Below are 20,761 nucleotides of genomic sequence, written 5' to 3' on the forward strand. Positions count from 1 at the left end.
TGGCGCCTTGCCACTCGCCACTCGAGATAAGGATTGAAGGGACCTGGAGGTCGAGAGAACTCGAACAGTTTGGAAATTAGCAGAGAATCTTGCGGCATCGATAACGCACTCTTATTGACCTAGGAATTAGTTGAAGCTTCAGCGTAAACCATTCGAGACTTTCAATCTGTCAACACGGAGTCTAGACTCCTGGACTATCAAAGAAATACAAAAGAACTTCGATAAACTGATTTAGTAGGCGAGTAGAATCTGAAATATTTTCCTCATTCTTAATTCAATTATTTTTAGTAGAGCTATGTACTCAATTCATGTGTTTATTGTCAAAGTAATAGTAATTCTAAATAAAACAGGCTGCAAATAATGAAATATTCTATCAACTGTAAATAGAGTCTCTTCATATTATTTATAATAAATTACTTGGTCCCTTTTTGGACTTACCTTCTATAAATCATAGTTGCTACCCAGGATATAATCTATAACTATTGGACCTCTGGATCCAAGGCAAACAGTGCTAATTGGTCTGTTTTTTCTCACTTGGTTTTTCAACAATTTTGCCGTGCAACACAAATATAACCGATAATAACTCAGGAAGCAGAAGTCGTTCCCGGCGTTCTGACAACAGGCGGTAACCCTGCAACCAATCCAGTTCTTACCTTGAGGGTTCCTGAAACGAGGGGACTATCCCCACCGCGTTGAGGGTCTGATACAGGGCCTGGTTGAACAGTCGTTCGTGCCTCGCTTCTTCCATCCTCAGTTCACCTCGAGCCGGTGTTTCGAGCGTTTGGAAGTAACTTGTTAAATTATTTTCTTCGCGAGTGTGTGTCTTCATAGCCATCGGTGTGTTCGACGATCCGCTTGTGTCGCAGAATGTTCTAATCAAAGGGTACTGTACCGAGTTGATTCCCTTGATGGAATCGAAGAAATCGTGTGTGTTGATAGCTGAATTGTGTGGGTGTCTTTAAAACATCCTGTGGTAAAAAGCAGTTTGTTAGACTAGGAAAGTAGGAAAGGAGGTCAATTAATCTTTGCAATAGAATCTTTCTTAGGGGGATAGCATCGCTGATTCCATTTTAAAGGTTTCCGCGTGGGCTATTGAAATTGTTAGACTAAATACTGTGTGTTGGATTGCCAGTGCACGATGCTCGTTTGTACACGACTGCTCGTTGCATGTGCCTTTTATCTGGATGGAGTGAATTCATTTTTGCTTGTTTGTTTTATTCTGAATATTGTTAGCAAGTTTGTATAGTTTGTCGATTTAATCGAAGTGGAAAGATAACGAGTGTGTCGCTGGTCGGGTTCTCGATAACTGTGTATCTCGGCTGGGAATTTCAGAGTTGATTTCGTCTACAGCTTTGCAATACGCGTTTCCATGCAAGGTATATTCCTACTCCTTCCTTTATTGGATTATTTAAACTGGCCTTAGCGAGACAAAGTTGTGTTTGCATGTTGCTGGCGCTTTATAAACAGATTGTGCCGGTGGATGTCCTTACAACAACGTGCAACACAACTTGTTTGCCTTTAGCGCACTGTACATGCAAACGTGGTCTTACTTATATTTAGATATCTAGTTATACAATATGCAAAATATATTTTCGAAATAAGTAACTAGTAAATAAGATGTTGCTCTAATCTCTTTTCAATATTTCGAAAGAATAGTCCATATATCTTTTTATAATAGGTACCACATCGTATTCTTAGAATTGTATCAAATTTGTATACCAGTCTATTTCTAGTAATATAGCAGTGTTCTTTTAACATCACAACTGTTAAAGATTCACTCATGAAGGAATCATTAATAAATCATATCTATCAATGTAGTGAAAACACAGACGAATTACTTTCTTTGTGCCATGATCCATAGTACTTGGAAAGCCGTGCTCCGTATTTGCTTAGTACAAATATTAGCTTGTACAAATACAAGCAGAGATTTATTTGTGACTGGTGTGTACGAGACAAGATTATTCCTTATATCTCAGTTCACGATATTTGCTTACTGTTAAGTCTGCACATCGATTCAAGCATTGCCTTCGTTTATGTATATCGTCGATCCACATCGATGTACACGGACAAAACATATTTAATGCCAAAGCAAATTTTATTTGACATAGCATGGAATGTAATTAGGTACAAATTTGTAATTTATCCGTAATGTTAGTACGTACTATATATTTTAATCCTCAAATGCGTAGTGTTATCGTTTGGTAGCATAACTGTATTTTCTATTTTGCTGTACCTTTTAACGCATAAATTGACAATTTCAAAATACTTTATTATGCTTGGAAGAATCATGCATCTAGGGTTTAATACACAGAACATATTCAAATACTGCGTGTATAGACCAAAGATGTACAGATTTTCATCAAAAAGTTGTTTATTCTGAAAGAAGATAACAAAACTTTTATTCAAAATTCAAAATAATGACGACGCAGGTGAATAGTACACTAGCGCAATGGTTAGATGGCTCTCTTTTTTTTTTATTATTATAGAGCAGTGCTTGGAAGAAGCTTACATTGTATCGCGTCAACAAACTCGACCGCTCTGCATTTCAGTCGCATTGCATTTATACAAACCTGTACGCAGTGCACACAAGTCTTTTCCTCTTTGTATTTCGTCGTTATTGTCGGTATTCCTCTACGATTTTCATCTATCCGATTCGTTTGGCAAGAAATTCGCAGCAGAGCACCGTAACCTCTGCTCTGGATCCTCTTTCGATGCCACATAGTGTGTCGGTGGGGGCACAAGTGGATGCAACGGGAAGCGAGTTAATAGTAGCGGGACGACGTTTCTCATTTAATATTCCCTCTACGAACGATGTACGGACCTCGTCGATTTTTAACACGCTCACAGTCCACTAGGAGAGTATTAATTCGCCTCCATATTCGATAGAAATTCTGTTTCAAAGAATTGCCAGAAATATCAAGTAGAATTCAGGATAATGTACTATGGCTATTATTATTTAATAATAATAGTATATATTTTGAGAGGTTTCAAAGTAACAAGATTATTGCATCTTTGATTTTGTCTCCCCTAAAGTTCGAGAAATATAAGTATGGCTTCAGAATGCAGATTTATATTTCCATCTAGACTTTCTCATTTGCCTACATAATTTCGGAATACCATACTATGCAAGCGATATCTTTCATAGCAGGTTTTTTTATCTACCTCCAAGTAATATTTTTGCAGGCATGAAACAAGTAATATCGAGCGCTTCCTAGTTCTATGTAGGCAAAAATTAACGCGTAAGAAAGAATTTTCGTCTATTTTTCTCTCTCGACGTTATTATTCCCTCGTTGCAATCGATACGAGTGTATCTATGGAGTACATCCGCAGCGAGGTTTCAGCAGAGCCTCGTGTCGTTGTGGGCCTGTGCTGTGCTCTATTGGAGCCAGCATCGTCGTCGTTTCAATGGGTCCACAAAGTGGGCCGGGTGAGCGGGAGCAAGCAATACGTATAGCCTCGAATCGGGTCGAGAGAGGAAGAAGAGAGCAACCAGGAGGAAAGGAAACGGTGACAGAGAGATGGAGCTGTGAGGAAACAGGATGTAGAGGAAAGGCGAGAAAAGGAGGGCACAGGTAGCGGAAAAAGAGGAGGATAACAGTAGTCTACAAGATGTATATAAATAAAAGAGTGCAAGAGAGATACAAAAAAAGGCTCAAAGAGAAGGAATGTACCATGAAAGTACAGTAGAACCTTCAGTAGCCAAATCTCTGGTATTGGAAATGTTGTCCCCCATGGAATGGCTCACATAATGGGATCAGTGAAAGAAGTTTTCCACTCAAAAATGAGGGTTTAACAAAACGCAAGACCGAGACAAGATAATAATGAAATTGAAAAATTTAGACACCAATATCTTGAAAACAGAAGTATCTAATTTAGGTTATTTTGTTTTACAACCACAGATATAAATATATAGAAGTGGATCTCAAAAACGTGTCTCTCAGTTATTCCTGAGTCTACAGCAAGAAAACACTGCAGTACTTGTAAACACTTTGTATATCCTTTCTCGAGCGAACCTGGAAAGTGTTTGCCTTCGCGTAACGATTGTTACGCACTGGTGGACGTGTGTCGTCGGCTAATTACTAAGAAACGAAGAAACGGAAGTGGAAATGTGATTGAAAGAAGGTGAACGAGGTTTCGAGGAGGATTCGCGCGGCGTGGGAACGCTGGTGCATCGGATGAGCCTCAGCTCGCTGGAGCGCAGAGCGTAGGAATGTTCACCGGCAACTTCTTCCTTCAACATCTTCTTTTTCCTTTTCCATCTTGTATTCTCTTACTCTCGTCGAGTTCATCTACTTGTTTTATCTTGTCTTCGAGTCTCGAATTGATAAACGTCGCGTCGATCTTGTCGTCGTTTCCTCTCGAGTTGAACCTTTCGTTACTGGAATATCTTCTAGTGGTCCTGTCTTTGTGTTTCTTTTCTTTAGGAAAGTCTCGTAAATGGACGATGATTTTCGAGTTGATTGCACATGTGCCTATTAAGTGCATCGAGAATCTGTACAATTTGTTACGCGTGTTATGTGTAGAGTAAGGAATTAAACTACTATCAGTATCTGAAAACTATAATCTTCTAGCATGGTTCAATTACTGTATCTACGACTTTTTAGTGACTTTTACTTTTAGTAAAAATTATGTTTACCTCGGAAGTATACATAATTTAATGGATAGATAAACATAAGAAAAATTTAGCCAGCATACATTTCGATGTAATCGAAAGTCTACCGTGTAGCCAGCATATTTGTATGGTACTTTATGTGTCAATAAATATTTATTAGAATTTACTGCTACGAGGTAGAACATGCCACTGAAAAATCAATACGCCTTGAAGTGAATCTCGGTCGACACCTTACTATGCTGTAAGAACCTGCGTGTTTTTACGTGTTTTGACTTTTGACACGAACTGAGGGCACGCAGGGTTATAACAGTAGCAATAATAATAAACAAATGACCAACTGGAAACTGATGACGAGGCTGGTCTCAGAACTTTTTGTGGTTGATAAATATTTATGAAAATCTCCCATCTGCATATCGATCGCTGCTGACACTCGCTAACATCGAGGGTCAATTCATTTACATTTACTATTTGTTTCCACGAATCTCGTCTTGTCTGAAAAATTTGCTCTGTTATTTTAAATTTAAACATAGAATATCTGAAACTTGGACTAGAAGATTATAAAGTATTTACATTGTATACTGAGTAAATACTTTGAAATATAGTTCATTTCTCTTCCTATTAGTATGAAGGATAATTTGTAGGCTATCGAGACAAGAATGGCACATTAAACAGTGATAAAAAAATTGGTCATTTGCAGTGACTAGTCAGATTCGTTGGTAGTCCTCTCCTGCTCCGTCTCGTTCTTGGCAGAAACCTTGCCCATAGGCTTCCACACCGAGGAGCCTTTAAATCGTGCCATGTTCGTTTGTTCACCTCAACCAGTTGCGAGAGAGGGACCATCGCGGTGAAATGAGAACGAAACCAGTGCCTTAAATAGCCTGCAGTGTTTTGCTCGTTTTCAATACCAAACAAGAATGTGACGCAACCGTTGCGTTATTCCTCAATTTTCCGCAGAATTCGTAAACTTGTGGTGACTTTTTCGCTAAGTAACATCGACCCTTTTTACTTGACTTTAAACGGTGGAAGAAGGAAGTGGAATTTTTGGTGTACGAGAGAATCAACGTCAGCGTTCAAGTAGGTTGAGAGATTTTAGAAAGGAGCAAGGGGTAATGTCCTTTGACATAGACAAGGTATCAGATTCACAGAAAAAAAGGATTGGAGTAGTACGACAACCCACCCAGCAGACCCGTAGAACAGGTTCATACAACATCCACGTTCAATAGACTCACCGCTATACAACGTGAACTATATCGTACTTCATTGTGCGTCACGTGTATCACTTCCTGCAATCACGGTGCACATTTGCAGTTTGACGTTCTCGTGCGGACAGTGATCTTCCGTTTCGTGGTTTACAGAGACAGGAAATAGTTGACATTGCATTCTACGCTAATCGTATTGTTTAATCAGTGGTATTTCATAGTTTGTGTTTGAGAGGACCTTTTTTTAATGTTATCGTCAAGAGTTTCCTATTTTCCTGAAAAATACTTGAGGCTATTCATTTGATCGGCTGTTTAATTTACAGACTACAAATTAGACGCGATAGTCAATTGGGAGAAATAAATGTGTGTAAATTAGTTTTATTTAATTTCAGAAATTAGAACTTGGAGATAGAATCAAAGTGGTTTAACGAGTTTCAAGTCCATACTTTCTGATTAGAAAGCAGTTAGGTATACTCTACGTATTTACTAGAAGCGCTTTTCTATAACGTGCTTAAAATAGGTGACTTTTAGAAAATAAACGTGAATTATTTATGAAGAAAATGGCATGCTGATGGAAAATATTCGTATATCAAGTACATATTAGATTCATTCCTTAAAATTTCAAGAGAATCTTGAAATTGTGATAATAAATATCTTGTGTCCCTATTTTCCTTTAACTTCTCCAAACTGTTTCTGATTAGTCCGTATGCCTACTAATAACTAGACTGTAGATTTTTATGTAAATTCACGTTTTCATGAATATAATTACAGAAATGAAACGCAAATACACATCTTGTCTACTGTATTCTGTACTATTTTACAATCTTAAATTTCTCATAAATGTATACATAAAGATCTACAGTCTACTAATAACTTTAAAAGCATTTCAAGTTAAATAATTCATAGAGTTCTAGGTTCTCGAACAAATAAATATATGTCTTTTTACTTCTATTAATCTATGTAATAGAACATTTAATCATGATGGATGAATTAGAAGGACGGTGAATGTCTGAAAAACGAAAGTCAGGATTTGATTGGTACGTACAGGAACTACGGTGTGTGAGCTCATTAATAAATGCATGAGCTTAATTATAGCTGTTGAATAATATGGTCGCAAGATATACAATATCCAGAATTTCTTTAAAATTAAAGTATATAATTTTGATGATACATCCATTAACAAAAATCAGATTATTAATCACGTTAAAACTCAATCTCCACAAGCTCAGAGATAACGTCGCTCTCATAAAAGAGGTGAATACAATCGGAGCACATTATCAGATTGGTTCCAATCTGACGATGTAATTGCATTGTCTCTCACGGCTTTTGAATGCCAAGCTGGATCAAACAGGCGTAATCAGACGTTACACACGAGCTTTCGTGTCACACTAAACTAAGCATGGATTTCCATGCGCATTCTGTTTCTCAGTCCTGAGATTGCCCGTCTTCTAGCTTAGAAACCCGCAAGATATACAACATGCGTGCTGTTATGCATGTATGAGGAGTTTTGTGGTTGGTAATTGAGAAATAATTGAATGCAATGTGTGCTGGAAAGAGCTGTGTATGAATATTATGAGTACTGTTCAGAGTTCAGGAGATGGTCCCTGAAAATTATGCGGTTCTTATTGGTATCAGGGACCACCTCTTAAGCTCTGAACAATATATAGGGATTTTTAAGGTAGCAAATCATCACATTATTATAGATCAAGAAATTCGATACATCTCATTCATGTTTGAGCATATTTCGAGAAGACACAGTGTATTTTTTATGTAATTATCTTTACTATTGTTTATGCTATTACATATTTTCTGGAGAGAGTTACTCCATTAAAGAACGATCGTGAAAATTGCTCGATTTTTCAGAACTTGAGAAGAATTCTTGTTTTTTTTTAGAGAAAATGTTATGTCACGTTAAAACGAGCTTCTTCATGTATTGTTCACAGGGAAAAAGATTTAGGTACCGTATGCATTGTCGTGCTGGTGGTCACGGATCATCGGTCCTTCCGGTTCGGCTTTCACCGTTAAGGCTCATCCTGAATGCTCTTTCGAGCGAGACAGATTGTTGCAACGCTTATTGTTTTCGTGCGACATAAATCAAGTAGAGCGATCGGGAACATTGTTCTGATCGTGAAATCAGTCTTCGAGCTTATCTGTCCTATCAGATCGTCTGTGTAACAGCCTGACAACCTGAAAAATGATGCTTCCATGTTAGGTCAGAATAGATCTTTCTCAGACTCTTTGCTCTATGCAAATATTAGGACTTTAGGGCAATCTACTTGCAATTATGTTTAAAAAAGTTATACGAAGACACTTGAGCCAATTTGGGGAAAAGTGGACCACTTTTTTTAGAAGTCAAGTTATGTCTATAAATAATGGAATGAATGTAAAATCTTTTGCATTTTGTATATTATTTACATGTAAGTTGCTTAAATGCTAAACTGATCAATAATAATGTATATTATTATTAGCAACAAAAATCTGTTGACAGGGAGGTTCTGTGTCAGTAAAAATCTTACTTCTTTCTATTTGCTTTGTCGGTTGATACGATACGTCCTCCAACAGGATGTATGGTCCATTGAACACTGCAGTACAATGGCCCCTTGGAGGGTCGTAAATACAAATTACATTGGCATTACATCTCTATCCTATGAGAGCAACGAAGGCACAGAAATTTCGAATCTAAATCAAATTGGTGGTATCATTCTGATTTCTAAGGCAACAATAAAATTCCTGCTTTCGTTCCATGTTATAAATATTCACACTCCAGCGAACGCTGAAAAAATTCAGATAGTTAAATGGAAGGTTCATTTGCATTTGTATCGTTCATTCGCGATGAAAAAGCTTGAATAAAGTTAAAGAAATTGATACTTCCGAATATCGCCATATTCACCATCGCATTCACTCGACTTTTTTAACCCCTGCAAAACGAGCTTGGCAGAATGCTGCCTTAGCTTTCCACTTGCTACGCGAAACTGGAATCTTTTAATGAGATTTTCCTTCTTTCACTATATTTCAAGAACGAAACGTATGCTCATATACATACATATGCATAATTTAGTACCTACGCATTTTTGGAGCAGTATGTGTGCAGTTTTTCTAAAATGTGACGATGTGCAGACACTAATTTAAAATACCTGAGGGAATGTAAGAGTTAAATGGAAACAACGTCTCATGGAAACAGCTTTCTGGGCCCGCTTATTTTTATTATAATCACAAAAGGTCATCGCAGAGCCGAGTGCTGAAGGGATTGCCCTAGTACAGCTTACAGTATTCCCGAAATATTTCGAACAACGATCTAGAGTGTAACGTGAATTTCAGATGGTCTCTTTATCCGTGGCAATACAAGATCCGTGAAGGACCACTCAGAAAAATGAGCGCAGCTGTAGAAAATGGCGTGGAGGCCTCGAAGCCGCGTGGTGTTTTCTCGAGGGCATTTGCTAAACGGGCGCAGCCCTTCGAGGAAGGTGAGTTTGGCGAAAAACAAATGGTTCCAGTATTACTTCGGTGCACCATGGGGGCTTTCTGGTGATTGGTTATTGGTAGAAGGTGCAAGATGCTAATACGAACAGGATTTATCAAATCCAACCTTTATTTACCTAGGTAGCTTCTAATAAAGGGTAGTTCCCAGCGAAACACATCTTTCTCGCTACTAATCGAAATTAAATAACCTTTAAAACACTCACAAATAAATAGAAAATTCACTCGAACTCATACGAACGAAACTCAATTTTCTTCGAACAGATCCTTCATGAAAATAATTCGATTCGACATATGTACATCTATTCAATTCATATTGAAACGAGTAATCACTCTGTATTTGTGTATAAATGCACTTCATATTTTTTTCAAGAGTTCTTACTAGTGCAGAGAGCATAAAAGTTTCAGTGTCTATGGTTTTTTTTTTCGAAAGCCCATAAAGGATGCCGATTCCACTGCATAAGCGCACAGTAGCGGCCATCGCATATATCAGGCTAACCTCTTGACGGTTCCCTGCTAGTATCATAGCGACCTCGTACTGGAAGCGCACTTAACGTGCTCGCGTGTTTGCACGTAAACCTATATACCACCTGGAAGAGTCGTCTGCTTCTACATGAAACATACGTGGTGCTTTACTGCGCATACCTGACCGTAACTTGATGCGTGTATTGGGTGTCTTCGAGACATTCAAGCAATTGTGAAATCATTAGATCGTCGATAAGCAGTCGACAAGAAAGGGACGTTTTCGGTATTAGTATCTTTCAACGCTGACTACACATTCTTAGTGTTCTAATCAAGCACTTCAAGACTTGAGGGGTGCTCGAAAGCAATGTACGTCGTCTTCTAAGAAAAGTAGAAACATCTTGAAGACTGTTTGATCTTACAATTTCAAATCCACTTTGCATGATTATATCCTGTTTCCAGGAAGAAGAAAGCCTCGCCTTCGCTGATCGAATCAGCTCGAAGATTGTGGTGCTAGAGGACATAAGATTCGATCATAATCCTTTCATCATGATCATCCTTTCGCTATTTTCTGAATATTTATCATAAATTCTCTGCTGTTTTGACACCACAAATAGACTCTACAGATCTGTTGGTACTATTTATAAATAAATAAATATTATAGACCTTTGCAGGTGAATAGATATACTTGGTCTGTAATTATATAATAATTCTTTATGTTAAAAATGACCTACAATCGACGACTTCAAATAGAAACACCCCTTAAAGAATTATTTCCCATCTTAAAGAAGATAATAAAGTTAGTTGTTAAAAGTACATGCCAGGTCCCTAGCTAATTCTCGTATACATACATAGTTACTAAAGAATTATAATCTTCTGAATAACGTTAACATGGAAAGTCCAGATCGTAAAAAGCTGCAAGCAATCGCGTATTAAAATCTGTCCCGAATTGAAGTCAATAGAGCTTGAACGATTCCACTTTCGCCACAAGTTTCTCGCACGTTCCACATTAAAGCCTGCTCGAAAGTTCAATACGATATATCATGAGGAAGAGGGAAAGAACGAATAAGGGAGACTCGTCTCTCTGCCTGAAACGAGCTTCACTCGCGAACTTATCGATAACAGTTTACCACCCCTCGGGCCTTTCTACTTTCGCGCCATGAACACTGTGCTCCGAGAATTCAATTATCCCGTCGCTGAAACGACTCGAAGACGAAGGTAACGCGAGATGAACGAGTCAAGAGACGGCCATCTTACTGGTTAAAGCTAAAGAATTCCATAGATCCTGCCCTCTTGCCTAAATGCCAAAGCCTTAACATTTTTACAATTAGTGGCACGCAACCCTTAATACTTCCAGAATATCGATTCCACAAGATGTAGGGTATTAATGGGAGAATGTACTGGATCTGTCAAAACGAAATCTGTGCGTTGGAATTCTGACAATCTTTACATATTAACTTTGTGAAACTATTCCTCTGATTTTTAAAAAACCAATTATTCATGAGAAGTCTCACTCACTTGTTCTATCATGTGTTCTATCTTGTTCTAACATAAAATATTGTCCACAACGTACTTATATTTAAACTTTTCCTCTCTTGTTCCATTCACTTTCATTTTCTTTTAGCAATTCGGACTCTGTGCACTCAATTTAACTATTGGGAAAGTGGTGCACACTATGGGATAACTATAATCAACTAACACGTTGAAGCATTATTCATTTATACGTATAGAGGAGTACATATAGTATGTCCAGAAGTTTACTTAGGAAAATGTTTTCCTGACTAGTTTCTTTGTGTTTGTGTTGCAGCTCTCAATACACTAAACCGTCTAAACAAAGAAGGCGAAGCACTTGCCCTTCAGGATGATCTCACAACACACCCCACCTTGGCCTTGATGCGACGCATCCTCGCAGATGCACAGGTAGGTTCAAATTTAGCTCAGACCTTGTATGGTTATTTATATGATGTCTATAAACTTCATTTCATGTTAATCTTTATTGATCTTCAATGTTATGTAAAATTCTATGAGAATTCAGAGAAGAATTGAGAGAATGTCGAACAGTAGAAATCGCAAGTTATTCTGCTGACTTTCAAATTAATCTTGACTATATTTATTCAAGTGTGATGAGACAGATTCAAAATAGTATTGAATCTGTACTTGTACATGTTTCGAAATAATAACAATATTAGAGTTATTTAACTCTTTAACTCGTAAAATTTGAGGCGACCTTAAAAATAAGTAGATAAGTATTTAACAAGTAGTATCAGTCAATGGTTTACCAGACGTCGAAATTCAGCTATAACGCTGTTATTACATATATTCTAATCTGCTATCTCTACTAATTTCATTATAATTAATAACTATAAAAATTGAATATAACATCGTAGTAATTAGCATTTACAAACTCGGAATATACAAGTTGAGAAAAACTAGTTAAAAAAGCAGCGAAAGTATTAAGTAATTGAAGTAAGCAAAATCTCAAACTGAAGTCTCCTCCCAAGTTTAAGTTCCTAAACTTCATGCTCTGCATTTTTCAAGTATCTTAAGTACACAAAACGCGGCTTTAGTACTCAAAGTGCAAAAATCGCAACGCGCAGTAATTTTCGCGAACAAAGACTGATCGTTCACCAATACGCATTCGCAACACACTCATGCAGTATTTATACACGGCTGTCTCGAATTATTGACCACTATGCCAAGCTGTGATCTGCTCCAAGTGCACTGAGAACCATGCGTACTTGTCAATGCGCTCTAGGCAAAGGGGAACAAAGATTAAATGAAAAATGCAAAATCAGGAGACGTTCCTCTGCCTCTTCCGCCTGGCTCACCCTCTTTTCCAGCCTTTTTTCTCTAGCAGCACAGCGTGGATCATGTTTGTCGAGCTGTTAAGTGGTACCCCGCTATGTTTCACAGTGAATCCTCTCTTCTGCGTCTTTCCCTCTACTTCCTTTTCGTTCACCGCTAGCTACCGCTCTCGATTCCGTTCAGCTCGACACTCGACTGTTTTTCAAGGCGCAGAACCACAGAGATTTGTATATATATAACATAGATCGAGTGAGAACGATTCTTCAAGAGTTTCTTGCACCACTAGCATTTCTCTATTTCTGATATTTTTAATTCCACTATTCTTTGCAAGGGTTGCATCCTTAGTTGTACTGGTCTGTAGTAGGAATGATCACAGTGGCCACATTTTTCAATAAAAAGTGTCTATACAAATGTACACATTTTTAATCTAACACAATAGTGATATCTACCATAGACAATATTTTTATTACTATCTAGTGTTCGGCGAAAGGTGAAAGAAAATTTAAGATACGATTCTAGACGTCACATAACTTGCATTGAAGCCACTTGAAATTTAGTACCTTGTATAATCTGAACGATTCCAGACGAAACACAAGAAACTTAAAAGGATATTTGAAGTCAAGTGCACGTATTCACATAAGTTGTCCAAAATTATTTGCATTTGAGCTGCTTGAATTCAAGTAACTCGACTAATCTGATCGAGCCTTACATAGTAAGGGGTTGCATCTTTTGTACTGGTTTACGCGCTGCTTGAGCGAGATTTAAATAAATCGCTGTATCTGTTTCAGTAATTTCACGCATAGAGGCGGATACGATTACTTTCCCGCGTATCAAATCGGATTATACCGAGCACGTATCCATCTGTCGCGTCTTTCAATCCTTTTTTGGAACATAAAACGGAATGGTCCCGAGATAACACTGATGGATGGCATTTTCTTTTATGCGACAGTGAATCGCATTGGGAATATGGTCGTATATTCGAACCCGAAGCAAAGGGGGTTAATCCATTACGGTTGGTGTTGAGGCACGTAGAGCACACATATGACGGATGATTTTATACGTGAGAAAGCTATATGTAATAACTTGCTTGAATAGCTCTTGAACGAAAATTCTCTACAAAAGAAATAGCAGTAAAAAGTAAGAATGACATAATTCAGGATATAAAGTGTTAAAGAATTAATGTAACGTAGTATTAAATCACGTAATACCTCCAAGGTGAATACAGCTATTTTCCAGGGACAGAATATCTAACTTAAAGGATTTAACTTGGAAATTTGTAAGTTTAAGTACAGTTAGAATTATGTAATTCTACAAACGAAATATAATTAGAGGCTTCATATACTTACGTAAGACAATTCAAAAAAAAATTGAGTAACCTCTTCTATTATACGTTAATTTCAAAAGATACCGTGAAATATTCTAAAACATTTCATTCCAAATTAAGTAGATATCGTAACGTGAAGCTAGCAATTTTATTGTGTTAAGAACTATTCCTCTTGCTTTCACAGTTCTTATACATTTGTTGCAATATTCCAGTTTCCCATATTACGTTGAAGTAAATTAATCCTAATTCACATCAGGTGTTGTATCAGAGTCTCCACTTTCCCCTAAGTGGTCGCACGAAGCAGCGGGTATTAATAAAAATTTCGTACTCCGTGTGTTTTTGTTGCACCACATTCGAGCACGCTATTTCCCTCGGGGTGAGTTCTTGATAGGGCGCAGCGAGGGAAGTCGTTGCGCTAATGCACGAGGACGCGTTAACGTCACCGCTGGAATTACGATGGAAATCCACCGCTAGCCTGATTAAAAGTATCAGACATCGTGACCCAGTAGCAATCTCGGTGCATGTACCAAACATTCGTGTGTGTTAACAATGCGCCTTTACCTTTCTCTCGTTCTCTCCGTCGAAACGTTCAATACACACCAGGTTCGATCGCCAGTGTAATGCATTTTATATGGCTCAGTATATACATGCGCGAGGGTATACTGTCGTATACATGTCTCTTGCATCTCGTTGGGAATCTTTCGTCCTCATCGAGAAGAATTGCTGAGAACTTAACCACAGCCTCGACGCTTCTCTATGGGCATTGTATTAACGCGTGAACGCGTGGAGATACAAGTCATCGCTGCAATTTTACTGTGGATCATGGATCGTGCCTTGTTGAACATTTCTTCTTAATTTGGTGTCGTGAAAACCGAAAAGTTTGTGATGTTATATAGGATGTTCTCGAACTGATGATATAAGTGGAAAAAATGTGACATCTACAGTGTGATCTGACTTTTTCCCTCGTTTTAAACTTATTTCGCTATAATATGAAACAATTTGCTATAATATACAATGTGATAGCGAGTGATTTCATTTTTTCTATATCTTTTCACCTCTTTCTGCCTTTTGTTTCCAACAGATTTAAAACAAGAGAAAAACATTAACTCATACTATGGATATCACGTGACAATCTTGTGCTTTTACGTGATGTGACATTAGTGTGTTTTTTCTTTAAATCGATCATATGTGTTCGTTTTTGAGGAAATTAACTTTGAATTATGATCGTGTATAAGCACATGGAAGCACCATTGACTTTCTCTACTAGAAACTAGAAACTAGAAATGTGTGAGTACCCGAAATTAGGGGTACTTGAACCTCGACTCGGGTAGGGTATTAATTAGTTCGGGTTGAGTTAAGATTTGAATGATTGTAATATTCTGGTATCTACCTATTTCGGGTACCTGAAGTTGTAATCGGGTCGGGTCAGGATCCCAGAAGTTTGTAGGTAAATTTCGGATACCTGCCTGACTATAGTTAAGCCGAGCAGTGATTATAGATTTAGAAACTTTGTAACGACATCAATATGATGCTTCATTATGATTTTTTAATTGAGTTTTCCACATAAACTTTCAGACTTGAAAGTGGTATCGTTTTCTATAATATAATCATTAAATTTTAGATCTTTAAGTAGTAGTATTCTATAATACTTATTAACTTTTTAAGTAGTAGTATTCTATAATACTTATTAACTTTTTAAGTAGTAGTATTCTATAATAAACAACATATTTCAATTTTCTTCGGTAGCTTGTTTTGCATATGATTATTATTATACGTATATTTAATTTCAACTGCTAAACTCATTTAAATAAGTGATAGCTCAACGAGGGTAACACGTAATTATGAATTAAGTGCTTAATCGCTTATTGATAGACGCTAATGGAACTCTAAAATTTCGCCTGCAATGTTAATAACTGAGAATACTTTGTCACGTATAATTTGGGTGTGACCTAGATCAGAAGCTCGACAAGGGGCGCATGATTTAAATAGCATGCTGGTTCACGTTTCCTGTTGTTCCGTGTCACGCAGACTCGTTGCAGCTATATAATTCCAAAAACTCTAGCAGCCACAAATAATCATAATTCGTCTATACCTTATCTACACAAGTGTATTGTTTATCCATTAAGTTTGCAATGAAACATGTCTTGCAATTAGCTTCCAAACTAATAAAGTGGAGGATCAGGTCAGTTGCTTCATGTGAAATTTTTCTTTGCCATATATAGATCTTCAATTAATTTCAATTCTTTATGTATATATAAACATTCCCTATTTCGTAAAGCTTTATGCGTATTTTTATCATAAATTATGTTGAATAGAATATGTAATTATTCACGATAGAACTCGAATAAAAATAGAACTTTAAATAGATTATTTAATTATTTAAGATAGAACCTAAGAAAAGAAAACAGTAAAGTGAGATAACTAAATTAGAATCCACATCATCTACTTCTGGTGCATCTACATTATTCGTCTGCTCACGAGCAATAATATGATGGAACTAAAGGCTGAAGTTGTAGTTTCATTATTTTCTCTATCATTCATCCTTTCCCTTGCCGATTTCCCTCCATTGCATCTAGTACGAAATTAATTTTTATTATTATGCGTCATGTATTTAGGAAGCGTGGGTACAAATCTGTAGTCATGTGCACATAAAATACGCCAAGTTAGTCGTTTATCAATAGTTCAATTTAGGTCGGCATATAGGTCAACGTTTCCGAGATTACATCTTCAATCGCTAATAAAACCGTGGTTGCAAGTGAACTGACGTGGTCGATGGTATTGACATTATTGAGATGCACAATGGAAGAGTTGCTTTCTCCATTGGTCGCCGATAAAGGATCAAGCCAACTGAACGAAGCAATTAACGTTCTGTGAAATTATTGCTTATGGGTTATAGAAGATAAGCGGATAAAACTTTTTTGAAAAGGATGTATTAGCTTTTAATTTTGTAGCAATGGAACAGAATTTCAACATGTTACGGAATCATGCGCAATTATAGGTTTTTTAATTAGTATTTTAATGAAGTAAGGAATACTTTAATAACCTCTGAGTGAAGTATAGATTATATTACTTTGAATAAGGAGGAACGTTTTCATTCGCTGTAATTTTAAGGAAAAGTAATGAATGCTTTCGAACTCGTGCTGAGAAGTGTACACATAATTACACAGTTGCTTATTCATTAACTTTGACGAGTTTTTGTATGGTGAATCTGTACCAGTAATTAAAAGTAACAAATTAACACTGGTAGATAACGAATCCGACATCTGTAAATTCCTTTTCATGTATTTTCAAATATGTTTTCATTATTTGAATTTATATTTATAATTTCTCATTTATTATAATACGAATCCCAATTATCGCGCAGAAACAGAAAAAAATATAAAACAAAATAAGAAATGAAAGTATAAGAAGATTACTTCTAGTATTTTCTCCACATACAGTGTGGGAAAAAGGGTTCATAACTTTTAGAATAGATAGTACAATATTCATCAAATGCAGCAGAAAAATCTTAATAAATATGAGTTGAAAAATTAATATTTATAAACAGTATTTTGTTTCGACTTCAGTGAGTGACTTGCTCCAGACAATGTTAAACGTGCGGAAGAGATTTGAGATTAGAAGCCCAACGAACCAAAATTTATCGATTGTCATACGATTCACAAGTGTGAAAAGGGGCGTGGATGCGACTCGTTATAGCTTTGGCGATGAAGAGAAAACGGAAGGCGTCTCTGGGAACGCAACAAGTTTGCGATGCCTTTATCCTCGCGAACTATCCTTTTGTGTCCTTGGAACTTAGCCAGCAGTGGCTCACCGCTGCCGCTACTCGTCTCCTTTCTTCTTCACGTTTATCCTCCGCCTTCCCTTCGTTTCCTTATACCTTGGCGGAAACGCCATCGATCATTTGGGAAGACAATCAGTCCTTAAAGGCAACTTTAACGCAACCTTCAGACTTTAAAGGCGATTGACCGTGTGACAAAGTTTCGTTTGTTTCCGTTTGAACTGCCATTTCAGCGAGTTAAATACAGTCAAATGCAGAATAGGTTCTTAGGTTTCGAAGTAAGTAACGAATAACTAAGGTCATTGTATTGGAAAACCAAAAAAGTTCTGGGTTGTCGCTAAATCTGAAACGACTAATTTTTAAATTAAAAGTTCTGGCTAAGATTTTCGAAGTCAAGAATTTACTTTCTTTAGAAAGTAAATGATGACCAAGTTTATACTTGATCGTGATTAACATGCCTGAAAGGGAAGTAGGTAGTTTTCAGGCTACAAAGTAAACACCAACGTCCTTGCAGACAGTTCAAAGATAACGTAAGTGTGTTAAATATCCAGTGATCCTTTGTTCCGGTGCTTCTAACTGTGACATGAATTTTGTGTGGAAACCAAGCAGGAAGTTCCAAGCATAGTCGATATTGCCTTGCTTTGAAAGCACCCCTACAATGGAGGGCGTACAATGAGATTCGTGTTCCATGGCAGACTGATTAATATTACACGCTTCGAGCGAACTTTTACCTCCAGGTCGTGTTTGTTCGTTTCACTTCGGCCTTCTACTAGGTACTATTAGCTTTTACAACTTTGTAAAACTCAGGTACATAACGTCATTGGAGGCTTGAATTGTAAAGACGTTGTAACTTTAAGCGAAACCGAAATATTTTCGCTTTGTTTAGTACTATACTAGAACATTCCTTATCTTTTAAAAAGACTTTATAAGAGATAACTATTTTCAATCTTAGATCCAGAGTAAATTGAGTTTTGTAAAAAATGTTTTCAACTGAATGTGATTTTTGGAGAAAACCATTAATAAATCGTAGATAAGTTTCTCCTTAAATATTTACAGAAATTTGTTTCAGTATATGGCAGAAATTTATTTTAGTATATAGTTTACTTCAGTATACTTCAGATAATTAGGACTTCACTGTACCCTATTGTACAGGTATTGGACTCACCTGTTCAGCTCGTCAAGGATTAATTTTCCCATTTTCACCAAACAATTTAAGATCCCTATCGAAACAGTTCTCGACTGACACTCGATTTTTCTGTGTTCAGGCAAAATTTCGCGTGATGGTGGAGGAGAACGCAGCGACAGGCGCCCGGCTTGACGGGGAGCTGGAACGAGCTAGGGGTGAATGTGCCACGCTTCGTGGAGAGCTCAGAGACGTTCGTGGCGCTCTGCCGGTGGTGTTGAACAACAATAATGGTACAGGAAATAGCAGCCCTGGTAGCAACAGTAACAACAATGCCACTGGCAGCGCCGCAAGCAACAGCAACGCTGGCTCAGAGGCGACAGAGGTTCAACAGCAGCAATCACAGGAGGATGGGAAGCGACTGAGCGCTGACAGCAGCCCCGTGGAGAAGAGGAGCTCGGCCAGCGATAAGTCAGTCAGTCCTATTGATAAGAGAACCAGTCCAGTCGATAGGAAGGAGAGGAGCAGCCCCATCGACCGTCGCAGCCCTATAGGTGTGTACATAGTTACTCTGAACTTTGAACTTCGAAATCTTGCAACTTTTTGATCCACGACTGCAGGGAGACAATAAAAAGCTTCATAACAAACTTTCTCCATAACCACTCTTTCTGCTTAACTTACGTTTGGAACGTTAGTCCGTGAGCTTTTCTTCCTTCAGGATATAAATCAAAGACGGAACGTATGCATAACTCATGCTTAAAAGTTCGCCTTGATTTTCAAAACATGCTGCACTTTGTACCTCTCAGTTAGCTGCTAGCAGGTTTATGATAGGTCATCGTTCACCGTTTTTTCGTACTATTTGCGACGTGACTGAAATCTACTTTGTGCATCCTTTTTGCACCGTTTCCATAGGTTTCGTTGACTCGCTGAGCTGTAGTAAAAATTGCTTTACCTTTGACGCGGTACAGTTGATTCTGCTGGCTTTTATTTCCAAGGGCTCGTTGAATGGGTTCTTTGATAATATTTTATTAAATGGTACTGGTTATACAAGTTTTATGTTTTCGAAATATGAAAAGTTCGTGAAATAATTTGAGATTAATCTCATGAAACGAATGAAACGAAAACTACAATTTTTGCTTCAGAAAAGCGCAATGGCTCCCCAAGTCGTAGTCCAAACGAAAAGGCGCGCCGACCTTACGCCCCCGCCTTGGAAAAGACTCGATTCGGTGGCTCGGGTGGAAGCATGGATTCTCGATCAGAAAGTGCCAGTCCAGACCGAGGGTCAGCCAGCAGAAACAGCTTCCTCCATCGGGGAGGTGACCGAGCCAGCGGGGAGAGATTACGCATATCAACGAATCGCGATGCCCTGCGATCCAACAAGGAAATGAACGATCATGAGAAAGACATCGATAAGGATCTAGTGGACGGCGAGGTCAGAGCTGAAGAGGACAATGAACCACCTGGACCAGCCCCTGGCAGCAGACCCTCGTCCCCAGCTAATTCGCTCGGTGGGTAACCCTGCATTTAATTATGGAAGCTCTTCTCTTTCAACTTCCAGCCTTGTGCATTCATCTTCGCGATTGCTCTGACAGTACTTCGCGTCTGAGACTCCCTAAAGTTAAACGAGCTAGGATTAAGTTGAATAGGCTCTGAATTTTCTTCAATGTACGGTATGGTCGGTTCAAATGTCTACACGTGATCATTTCTAAAAATGTTAAAGTAAAGATATACGCCTAAATTTTTGTATTACGTAACAAAATATTAGGAAAACCTATCAGTATTCCCCCAATTTAACTCGTTCAGTATTCATCAGTAGGATGATGTCATAAGACCTCAAGCAGGGTAAATAGACCGTACGTATGTCTTAAGGCATCACAGAATAAAGGAGACCACAGGAGAAAAAAGATTCCCGTACTCGAGGTAGAATTCTTGAAAACATATTAAGGTACTGTATTTATGACGACTCTGTTGAAATTTGTTG

The 20,761-nt window shown here is 37.8% G+C and overlaps 1 protein-coding gene across 6 annotated transcripts in view; it reads left to right on the forward strand.

Moving 5' to 3' along the window:
* Positions 1-20,761, forward strand: part of Liprin-gamma (liprin protein kazrin) — a 59,192-nt gene that overhangs the window by 18,391 nt on the left and 20,040 nt on the right. For 5 of the 6 annotated variants that reach the window (XM_076377501.1, XM_076377495.1, XM_076377498.1 and 2 more), the window contains exons 1-5: positions 1,358-1,376; positions 9,130-9,275; positions 11,558-11,670; positions 18,923-19,334; positions 19,923-20,288. In XM_076377501.1, coding sequence (XP_076233616.1) covers positions 9,182-9,275; positions 11,558-11,670; positions 18,923-19,334; positions 19,923-20,288 — 985 coding nt within the window. In that variant the 5' untranslated portion in view covers positions 1,358-1,376; positions 9,130-9,181. Of the gene's footprint in view, positions 1-1,357; positions 1,377-9,129; positions 9,276-11,557; positions 11,671-18,922; positions 19,335-19,922; positions 20,289-20,761 lie in introns of those variants that run through there. The other variant, XM_076377500.1, reaches the window with a different exon arrangement.

Source organism: Calliopsis andreniformis, chromosome 5 (assembly GCF_051401765.1).
Source record: "Calliopsis andreniformis isolate RMS-2024a chromosome 5, iyCalAndr_principal, whole genome shotgun sequence".
Classification (NCBI taxonomy): Eukaryota; Metazoa; Arthropoda; class Insecta; order Hymenoptera; family Andrenidae; genus Calliopsis; species Calliopsis andreniformis.